General features: G+C 44.0%; 1 protein-coding gene across 2 annotated transcripts in view; it reads left to right on the forward strand.

The window, feature by feature from the left end:
* The window catches only part of MTF1 (metal regulatory transcription factor 1), a 50,591-nt gene that overhangs the window by 32,426 nt on the left and 6,608 nt on the right, over positions 1-11,557 (forward strand). Inside the window, exons 8-10 of one of the 2 annotated variants that reach the window (XM_002811022.6) lie at positions 3,830-3,932; positions 4,932-5,527; positions 10,225-10,288. In XM_002811022.6, the coding sequence (XP_002811068.2) occupies positions 3,830-3,932; positions 4,932-5,527; positions 10,225-10,288 (763 nt within the window). Of the gene's footprint in view, positions 1-3,829; positions 3,933-4,931; positions 5,528-9,607; positions 10,176-10,224; positions 10,289-11,557 lie in introns of those variants that run through there. The other variant, XM_054555077.2, reaches the window with a different exon arrangement.

An 11,557-nucleotide genomic window follows, 5' to 3' on the forward strand; every position in this document is an offset into this window, starting at 1 on the left:
TGATTTATAAACAGAACAAAAATAATAACTATGGCTGGTCGTGGTGGCTCATGCCTGTAATCCCAGCACTTTGGGAAGCCGAGGCTGGTGGATCACGAAGTCAGAAGATCAAGACCATTTTGGCTAACACGGTGAAACCCCGTCTCTACTAAAAATACAAAAAACAAAATTAGCCGGGCATGATGGCAGGCGCCGGTAGTCCCAGCTACTCGGGAGGCTGAGGCAGGAGAATGGCGTGAACCTGGGAGGCGGAGCTTGCAGTGAGCCTAGATCGAGTCACTGCACTCCAGCCTGGGCAACAGAGCGAGACTCCTTCTCAAATAATAATAATAATAATAATAATAACTATGAGGAGGTTGCAAAGCTTATGCTCAGTGGTAGTTGTTAGTCAACTATCTTTCAAACTGGGTTGCACCTTTTCATTGGGTTTTAAAATAGTGGTTTATAATCAGCATTTCAAAGACATCAATAGAATAGAAAAAAAATCAGAGGACATTGCACATAGTAAGGATAAGGTCTGTTTTCATAGACTTGTTTTAGTTACACATATGGATATGTATATAATATGAAGAATGTATGTATATACAGTGTAAAATGTATTTCTTACTTTGTGTCACAATGAAAATTTGAAGGTCACACTATTGGCCTATGAGTTTTAACTCTCTCCGGACTGGAAGCTGGTAGTTGTCCCACATAGATTTGAGATGGAGTCTTGCTCCATCACCCAGGCTGGAGTGCAGTGGCTTGATTTCAGCTCGCTGCAACCTCGACTTCCCAGGTTCAAGTAATTCTCCTGCCTCAGCGTCCCGAGTAGCTAGGATTTGAAGCACACACTACCATGCTCAGCTAATTTTTGTATTTTTGGTAGAGATGGGGTTTCACTGTGTTGGCCAGTCTGGTCTCGAACTCTTGACTTAAAGTGATCTGCCTGCCTCAGCCCCACAAAGTGCTGGGATTACAGGTGTGAGCCACTGTGCCTGGCCTCACATAATTTCTGACTTCACCTTCTATCACATTGGCAATCAGGATCACTGAAATGAAAAAAAAAAAAAAAAAGAATCACTGAATTTCCCCTCCTTCAGCTGATAGACGTAGAAGGGAATCATCAGCTGGTGGTGGTGGCTCATACTTGTAATCCCAGTGCTTTGGGAAGACTGCTTGAGGCCAGGAGTTCAAGACTAGGCTGGGCAACATAGCAGGACCTTATCTCTACTAAAAATAATTTTTAAAAAGCAGCCAGGCATGGTGGTGTACGTCTGTAGTCCCAGCTACTTGGGAGGTCTAGGGGAGGATCTTGAGCCCAGGAGTTCAAGGTTGCAGTGACTTGACTGCGCCACTGCACTCCAGCCTGGGTAACAGAGCTAGACCCCGTCTCAAAAAAAGGGGGGGGAAAAAAAGAATTGTTCCCTTTTGGCTCCAGTGGGCAATTTAATCTTTGAGCACTTCTAGATTGGTGGACAGCCCCACTCATCACCACACTTCTGCCCAATCCCAAAGTGATCCTTCTGAGTTCTGCCTTCTAGAAGCAGAGTTGTTACAAAATGACCTTAAAACGTATGTTGGCACTAGGGCAAGATCTGCCCTAAAAAGAGGTTTTAGTTTGGTATATACAGTGTGTTTAAGTTATTTTCAATTACATGTGACCCTTGAACAACCCAGGGGCTAGGGGTGCTGGCCCCCCAACCCATACCCCCCTGCACAACCAAATCTTAGTATAACTTTTGACTCCCCCAAAACTGAGCTAACAATGGCCTTAGCCTACTGTGATTGGAAGCCTTACTGATAACATAAACAGTTTAGATTAGCAGATATTTTGAATGTTATATGTATTATATATTGTATTCTTAAAGTAAGCTAGAAAAAATAAAATGTTAAGAAAATCACAAGGAAGAGAAAATAAATTTACTATTTATTAAGGGGAAGTAGATCATTGTAAAGGTGATTCATCCTCATCGTCTTCACATTGAGTAGGCAGAGGAAAAGGAAGAGGAGGAGTTGGTTTTGCTGTGTCAGGGGTGGCAGAAGTGGAAAAAGTCCAAGTATAAGTCCACTTATGCAGTTCAAATGCATGTTGTTCAAGGGTCGGCTGTACTTGCTTTTATTTACAAGTTGGTAGACTTCATGTAAAAATCAAAATTTCTGGGTCTGATGCGGTGGCTCACACCTATAATCCCAGCACTTTGGGAGGCTGGGGTGGGAGGATCTCTTGAGCCCGGGAGTTCAAGACCAGCCTGAACAATATAGTAAAACCCTATCTCTACAGAAAAATTAAAAAATTATCCAGATGTGGTGTCTCAGACCTGTGGTCCCAGCTACTTGGAGGCTGAGGTTGGGAGGATCGCTTGAGCCCGGGAGTTGAAGGCTGTGAGGAGCTATGATCATACCATTGCACTCCAGCCTGGGCAACAGAGTAAAGAAACCCTGTCTCAAAAAAAAGAAAGTCAAAATTTTGCCACTTGAGTTCTGGTAATCCCTGGCCTGCATATTCCCATGGCAGCATTTGGCTGAAGCCCTTGAGGTGACTGGCATGCATTCTCTCCAGTATGCCACAACCCACCTCCCTTGCTTCACGTATTTCTGTTCCTTCTCTGGACTTTGTAGGCAGTTGCCCTTACCACTCTTGCCCTATGAACTGTAGGGGTAGAGGTGGATTGCAGGTTGACCATGGATAGAAGAACTGTAGTCTTTCCCCTTCCCTGAACTAAAGTGAAGAGTGCTCGTTTTAGTTAGTGCCTGTGGGGAGGCAGGCCCTCAGGACATTGTTTTGGGTCTCCCCCCTCACATTTTACCTTTTTGTTTTTAATGCCTCTGACCTTTTATTAAGTATAAAGCTGTCAATATTGTTCATCATTGTTGTCTTGTTTGATTTATTACCATGCATACATACTAGAATATCATAGATATTATGAAAAATATTCACAATGTTATTATTACATGAGGAAAGCAAGTTGCAGGGTAATGAATATTATATAATTTTTTTTTTTTTTTTTGGATACGGAGTCTTGCTCTGTCGCCCACGCTGGAGTACAGTGGTGCGATCTTGGCTCACTGCAACCTCCGCCTCCCAGGTTCAAGCGATTCTCCTGCCTCAGCCTTCCAAGTAGCTGGGATTACAGGCACCTGCCACCATGCCCAGCTAATTTTTGTATTTTTAGTAGAAACGGGGTTTTACCATGTTTGCCAGGCTGGTCTGGCTGGGATTACAGGCATAAGCCACCACACCCGGCCTATAATCTCATTTTTTAATGTAAGATTTGGTCTTTTAGATCAGAAGTCAGCAAGGTTTTTTTGGTAATGAGCCAGACAGTAAATATTTTAGGCTTTGTTGATTACATGGTCTCTGTCACAACTAGTCAACTCTGCCATTGTAGCAAAAGTAACACAGATAATATGTAAATGGATGCATGTGCCCGTGTTCCAATAAAACTTTATTTACAAAAACAGGAAATAACTGGCAAGTCATAGTGTGCCAATTCCTGTTTTAAGTGTTTGAGGGGCTGGGCATGGTGGCTCATGCCTGTAATCCTAACATTTTTAGGAGTCTGAGGTTGAGTGGATTGCTTGAGCCCAGGAGTTCAAGACCAGCCTGGGCAACGTAGTGAGATTCTGTCTCTATTAAAAAATAAATAAATAAAAATAAAGTATTTGAGGACCCAAATCTTTAGTGTCTAAGGCTTAAGAAAATACATGTTACTTTAAATAGCAGAAGGTAGAAACAAGATGCATATCAAAAGATTTTCATTCTAGTTCTACTGCTTTGAATGTGTTCTCTCATGGTGAAGAATTGTCTCAAGATGGCCAGTCTCACATCTTTGTCTCTCTCCATCAGACCCAGGGCCAGGACCTCAGCACAATTTCACCAGCAATCATCTTTGAATCAATGTTCCAGAATTCAGATGATACGGCAATTCAGGAAGATCCTCAACAGACAGGTTTGTCACATGGACTCTTTCTACTCACATCTCAGCACTTGCTGACACACTGAGTCACAGGCACAATGAATCATTCTAGGTAGCTTAAATGAAGTGAGCTTTCTATAAAGGGTCAGAAAGTTTGGGTCTTTCAGTTTAATTCCGTCTTTTCCCCTACTTCCCTCAGTCCTGAAGAAGAGAGTCTCCTTTCCCAGAATCTTCTGTTGGCTGTAAAACCACCAAAATGGGAGGAGCGGTGAGCTTTTTCTTCTGCTTTTTTTTTTTTTTTTTTGAGACAGCGTCTCATTTTGTCACCCAGATGGGAGTGCAGTGGTGTGATCTCAGCTCATCGCAACCTCCACCTCCAGGCTTGAGTGATCCTCCCACCTCAGCCTCCTGAGTAGCTGGGACCACAGGCATATGCCACCACACCCAGCTAATTTTTTTTTTTTTTTGTATTTTTGGTAGAGATGGGGTTTTGTCATGTTGCCCAGGCTGCTCTGAAACTCCTGAGCTTAGGCAATCCACCCGCCTCAGCCTCCCAAAGTTCTAAGACTACAGGCGTGAGCCACCATGCCCAGCCTTGTGAACTCTTTCTTCTGATGTGATACACTGTCTATGAATGGACAGGACCCACAAACCCACAAACTTCAGATGCATAGATCCTACTGTGTTTCATGAAAATGTGTCTGTAAAACTTCCCATTAGTCAGAAAGTATAGTCACTAGTCATGTCAAAAAAAGGATGTTTAGTCTCTTTTCCAGAAAAGCCTTAAGACACTTTTTAAAATGGTTAGAACTATGTTGGGTCTTCACATTTAGGAAGTGAGGTTGATGGTGAAACGTGATACTTTGACCAGAGGTGTCACTAAATGAAAATGACAGAAAGCCGGCCTGCTAGCTATGAAGAGATCAGCTCAGTGGACTTCAGCTGTGTTTTGTTTAGCCCATAATGACTGTTTTTGTGGCTCATCTAAGGCTTGGGATATGTATATATATTTCTATTTCTTTTTCTTGCCAGCTTCCTTGATTGAAAGTTTTAATGGTGATGCAGAGTCAGTCAGTGATGTTCCGCCATCCACAGGAAATTCAGCATCTTTATCTCTTCCACTTGTACTGCAGCCTGGCCTCTCCGAGCCACCCCAGCCTCTACTACCTGCCTCAGCTCCGTCTGCTTCTCCGCCTGCTCCCTCCCTAGGACCTGGCTCCCAGCAAGCTGCATTTGGCAACCCCCCTGCTCTCTTACAATCTCCAGAAGTGCCTGTTCCCCACAGCACACAGTTTGCTGCTAATCATCAAGAGTTTCTTCCGCACCCCCAGGCACCGCAGCCCATCATACCAGGACTTTCTGTTGTTGCTGGGGCTTCTGCATCAGCAGCGGCAGTGGCATCAGCTGTGGCAGCACCAGCCCCACCACAAAGTACTACTGAGCCCCTGCCAGCCATGGTCCAGACTCTGCCCCTGGGTGCCAACTCTGTCCTAACTAATAATCCCACAATAACCATCACCCCAACTCCCAACACAGCTATCCTGCAATCCAGCCTAGTCATGGGAGAACAGAACTTACAATGGATATTAAATGGTGCCACCAGTTCTCCACAAAACCAAGAACAAATTGTAAGTATTATGTATGAAAATACCCAGTGGGGTGAAGTGTATTTACATAGGTGACATGTTCAGAAGCTTTTACTTCAAAAAGAAAAGTGGCTGTCACATCCACCGTGAAACATGTAATTCTACCTTTTAGTCATTTTCCACATAATCAAGTGGTATAAATGTAGGAAATGCTGTGGTCAGTACCTACAATAAGGAGGCAGAGAAACAGTCTTTATCTAGCAGGAGGCACTCGAACAAATATTCCTACTGATACTGGAATCTAATCACATCATCTAGTATAAAAAAGCAGTCAGCAAACTCCAGAGGCCCCAGAATATTCCAGAAAAAGCAGGTTGTTTTCAAGGCAGAGTCAGACTGATGTGAGGGACTGATGTGACCCAGTCAGATGGCACCGGACAGCAGTGGCCAAGTCAGAGAACTAACCTGTGCTCCCACAGCCCATCATAGAATCATTTTCTGAGGAAGTACTTGGTCTTGATGACTAGGGAAATGACTTGGTCATTCAGTTAATGCTTCATGGTGAAAAATTGTCTCAGGGTGGCCAGTCTCACAACTTTGAAAGCCTAATATTTGCCAGACACCACACTGAATATCTGGAGGATTCAGAAAAGAGAAAAAACATGATTTATTTTTTATAAAAACATATATTCTAGTTAAAGAGGCTAAAAATGCCAAAAAGAAAGTTAATATTACCAGTAGGTTAAATATTAAATACTAATAATGGTAATTTAAAAAACATCAACAGCTATTATTCATTGAGTCCTTACTATGTGTAAGGACTTATTGTGCTACATATTTTTTAAAATTGAGGATCTGCAATGTGTCAGTTATTACCTATGTACATTATTTTTAGATTACTTTTTTTTGGACAGTAATCTATTTTTAGATTACTGTTTATTGAACAGATGGTACAGAGAGTTTCCATAAACCCTTTCCCCACCCCTAGTTTCCCCTATTATTATTATTATTATTATTATTATTATTATTATTATATATTTTGAGGCTCTGTCACCCAGGCTAGAGTGCAGTGGTGCGATCTCAGCTCACTACAACCTCTACCTTTCGAGCTCAAGCCATCTTCCCACCTTAGCCTCCTAACTGGGACTACAGGCACCTACCACCATGACTGGCTAATTTTTTGTATTTTTTGTAGAGACGGGGTTTCACCATGTTGCCCAGACTGGTCTTGACTCCTAGACCCAAGCAATCTGCCTGCCTCAGTCTCCCAAAGTGCTGGGACTATAGGCGTGAGCCATCATGCCCAGCCCTCCCCTATTATTATTATTGTTTTTTCTCCCTATCATCTTGTTTCTTTTCTCTATTACTAACATCTTGCAACAGTGTGGTACATTGGTTACAACTGATGAACCAGTATTGATACATTATTATTATCTAAATTCCATAGTTTAGGGTCCATTCTTTGTGCTGTACAGTTCTATTGGTTTTGACAAATGCATAATGTCATGTATCTACCATTACAATATCCAGAATAGTTTCACGTTTTTTAAAATTCCTTGTCCTTCACTTATTCATCCCTTCTACCTCTTCCCCCTCCCCTAGCAATCATTGATATTTTTACTATCTGTATAGCTGCAGCTCTATATGTCACACAAAACACATTTTAACATATTACAACAATCCTAGGAGGTAGGTCTAATTTTCCCAATGGAGAGCAGAGGTCCAGAGAGGTTAAGTGACTGGCTGAAGTTCACACAGCTCACAAGTGGCAAAGCTGGGATTTAAGCATAAACAGATTGATCCCAGAGTTGGTGGCTCTTGGCCACTGTGTTGAGGGGTTCAGACACTAATGGTTGGTTGGGTGGCCATACAGGTCAGGTCAGCCTTGAGATACGGGTAGGAATTAGATGGAGAAAAGGATGTACTAAGTTGGAGAACCTAAAGGTGGATGTATGCTACTATCAGACACACTAGAAAGGCAATTTGGGGCTCAACAGGGAGAACACTCAAATTCCAGAACTAGGTTGCCAACCCCCTCTAGATCTAGAGAGCCTATGTCCATTTCTAGATAGCTAGAGTCATTGGAAAGGGCTTTCCAGTATTGTGCCCACCTCCATGTGGTTTTTATTGTTTTCTCTGGTCCTGTCCTGGGGTGCTGAGTGAAACAAGTCATCCCTTTTTTTTTCAGGTATTTAAATATGGGTCTCACTTCTCCTTTTTTTTTTTTTGAGTCAGGGTCTTGCTCTGTTGCCTAGGCTGGAGTGCAGTGGTGCAGTCTTGGCTCACTGCAACCTCTGCCTCCCAGGTTCAAGTGATTCTCCTGCCTCAGCCTCCCAAGTAGCTGGGACTACAGGCACACACCACCACGCCTGGCTAATTTTTGTATTTTTAGTAGAGACGGGGTTTCACCATGTTGGCCAGGCTGGTCTCCAACTCCTGACCTCAGGTGATTCGCCCACCTCGGCCTCCCAAAGTGCTGGGATTACAAGCATGAGCCACCACGCCCAGCCTCCATTATTATTTTATAGTGTCATCTGCTATAACGTAGCCATAAGCTTTCACTTTCCTCCCACACTCATCTTAGAGGCACTTTTTAATTTCCTTTTTAGCGAGATAAAAGACAAAGCTGCCTCAAGATAAGACTTCAAGAAAGTGGAAACCTTTTAGCCCATGTAATAATAGGAAGTATACTAGAGCGAAAAGGGTGATTTTCTGGGCATGGGTTTATAGTCCTACTTAGTAATAATATAAATAGTGTTCTGGAACTCCTGACCTCAGGCGATCCGCCCGCTTCAGCCTCCCAAAGTGCTGGGATTACAGGCGTGAGCCACCGCGCCCGGCCTTAAATAATGAATGTTTACTGAATGTTCACTATGTGCCAAGTGTCCTACGTGCATCATCTCATTTCATCCTCACAGGGGCCTTTGAAAAGGTTTTTGATTATTATCTTAGTCAATTTTCTGTTGCTTATAACAGAATACCCCAAACTGGGTAATTTATAAAGAAAATACATTTCTTTCTTACATTTATGGAGGCTGAGAAGTCCGAAGTTGAGAGGCCACATCTGGAGGGCCGCCCTGCTGGTGTGGACCCTCTGCAGAGTCCTGAGGCAGCACAGGGCATCACATGGCGAGGGTTTGAACATCCTAGCTCAGGCCTCTCTTCCTCTTCATTTTTTTTTTTTGAGACAGAGTCTCACTCTGTTGCCCAGGCTGGAGTGCAGTGGTTCGATCTCGGCTCACTGCAACCTCCGCCTCCCGGGTTCACACCATTCTCTTGCCTCAGCCTCCCAAGTAGCTGGGATTACAGGCACCCGCCACCGCACCCGTCTAATTTTTGTATTTTTAGTAGAGATGAGGTTTCACCGTGTTAGCCAGGATGGTCTCAATCTCCTGACCTCGTGATCTGCCCACCTCGGCCTCCCATACATAGTGCTGGGATTACAGGCGTGAGCCACCACGCCTGGCCTTTTTTTTTTTTTTGAGACGGAGTCTTGCTCTGTCACCTAGGCTGGAGTGCGGTGGCGCGATCTCGGCTCACTGCAAGCTCCGCCACCCGGGTTCACACCATTCTCCTGCCTCAGCCTCCTGATTATCTGGGACTACAGGCACCTGCCACCACGCCCGGCTAATTTTTTGTATTTTTAGTAGAGACGGAGTTTCACTGTGTTAGCTAGGATGGTCTTGATCTCCTGACCTCATGATTCACCCGCCTTGGCCTCCCAAAGTGCTGGGATTACAGGCATGAGCCACCGCGCCCGGCATTTTTTTTTCTTTTTCTTTCTCTTTCTTTTTTTTTTTTTTTAAGAGAGAGATTGTCACTATGTTCCAGGCTGGGCTGGCCTTGAACTCCTGGGCTCAGGTGATCCTCCTTCAGTCTTCCAAATAGCTGGGACTATAGGCATGTACCACCACACCCTGCTTCTCTTACTCTTCTTATAAAGCCACCAGTCCCACTCCCATGATAACTCATTAATCCATGAGTGAATTAATTCATTCATGACCCAGTCACCTCTTAAAAACCCAGCCTCTCAGTACTGCCACACTGGGGATTAACTTTCAACGTGAGTTTTGGAGGGGACAGATACTCCACCCATAGCAGTTATTATTCCTGTTTTTACAGGTGGGGAAACAAGACTCTAAGAAGTTAAATCACATGCCCAACACCAACAACTAATAAGTGGCGCAGAGCTTGGACTTGAATCCAAGTGTGGCTGAATCCAGGGCCCACCCTTGAACTATGCTGTGCACCTTATAGCACAAGGCCTTTACAGGGCTGTCTGCCTGTGAGAAGAAGCCTTAACCTGTCCTTGGCATGCAGCTTAAACTCTGAGGGGAAAAAAAGAACTTTCCAGCTTTCTTAGAAGTATTGGGGGGGCAGCAGGGAATGTGGAGAGCCTGAAGGAAAGCTAGTCCTGGGATCCCTCTGAGAAGACAATCTGCTTGAGAAAAGCAACCTTGGAGGAGGAGGAGCCTTTGGATACAGAACCTAGTGGATTAGGCAGCTGGGAGCCAGCCAACTAGTAGCGTACAAAGCTAACTACGTTGTCAGCACTGAATGTCAAACAGTGCGGTGACCTCATGTCAGAGCACAAACAAAACATCACTCGGTATAAAAATCCCTGAACACTAAGGGTTTTCTGTCTTCTTGGATGACCATTACAGTTGGGGAGGCTTCAGGACCCTGGGGATCTGTCATATTACAGTGGCTATAAATGAGATTTCTTTTTCTTTTTTCAGCAGCAAGCATCTAAAGTTGAGAAGGTGTTTTTTACCACTGCAGTACCAGTAGCCAGTAGCCCAGGTATGTAATTCCATGTTACCCTTAAGAGAAGGCAACTCTGTGGGCCCCTTGAGGCACAGCTAATTATTGCTTTGTCCCAGTTTCTAAAACTTTAAAAATCTTTAAACAGCCTCAGTTAAATTCTTTACATTGTATTGTTGGCTAGAGTATTTCATATTCTCACAACTATTAGAAGTTAGTATACTTCTGGCCAAAATACCGTGTTTAACATTCTTTAACTAGTAACAGTTCTTTCCCTTTCAGATACAGCTTTAAAATGTAGCCAGAAAAAAATTTTTGAATCACAGCTGATGCTAAAGAGGGCAGTTGTTAATTCACTGGACTCTTTTCTAATTACAGTAATGAAGAAATAGCATCTGGGTCAGAGACACATATAGAGCTGAAAGTTCCTTTTATTCAAATTCTTTATTTTATAGATTAAGACAGTGGGACCCAGAAAAATTAATTGACTCCCCCAAGGTTGTAAGTGAATCTGTGGTGGAACCAAAGCACTAGTTGTCAGGCCTCCCAGTTCCCACCCTGTTCTCCTGCCCATTGGCCTTTGTTTTGTTTTGTTTTTGAGACAAGGTCTCACTGTCACCCAGGCTGCAGTATGGTGGCACGATCACAGCTCACTGCAGCCTGGACCTCCTGAGCTTAGGCAATCCTCTTGCCTCAGCCCCCCAAGTAGCTGGGACCATAGGCATGCTGCACCACCATGCCTGGCTAATTTTCTTTTTTTTCTTTTTTTTTTTTTTTGAGATGGAGTCACGTTCTGTTGCCCAGGCTGGACTGCAGTGGCGCAATCCTGGCTCACTGCAACCCCTGCCTCCCGGGTTCAAGTGATTCTCATGCCTCAGCCTCCCAAGTAGCTGGGTTTCAACACTATGCCCAGCTAATTTTTGTATTTTTAGTAGAGACAAAGTTTCACCATGTTGGCCAGGCTGGTCTCGAACTCCCGACCTCAAGTGATCTGCCCACCTTGGCCTCCCAAAGTGCTGGGATTATAGGCATGAGTCACCACGCCCGGCCTAATTTTTCTTTATTATTTGTAGAGACAGAGTCTCACTATATTGGCCAGGCTGGTCTCAAACACCTGGGCTCAAGAGAATCCTCCCTTCTCAGTCTCCCAAAGTACAGGGATTACATACAGGCATGAGCCACTGCACCTCTTCCTGCCCATTGGTCTTTAGCTCTGTCAAGACACACAAAGCCTGGCTGAATATGGAGCAAGTGTTCGTACAACACATGAGAGAAAGAGAGATGAGTAAGATGTCCTAAAGGAGCTCA

The sequence above is a fragment of the Pongo abelii genome, chromosome 1 (genome assembly GCF_028885655.2).
Source record: "Pongo abelii isolate AG06213 chromosome 1, NHGRI_mPonAbe1-v2.0_pri, whole genome shotgun sequence".
Lineage (NCBI taxonomy): Eukaryota > Metazoa > Chordata > Mammalia > Primates > Hominidae > Pongo > Pongo abelii.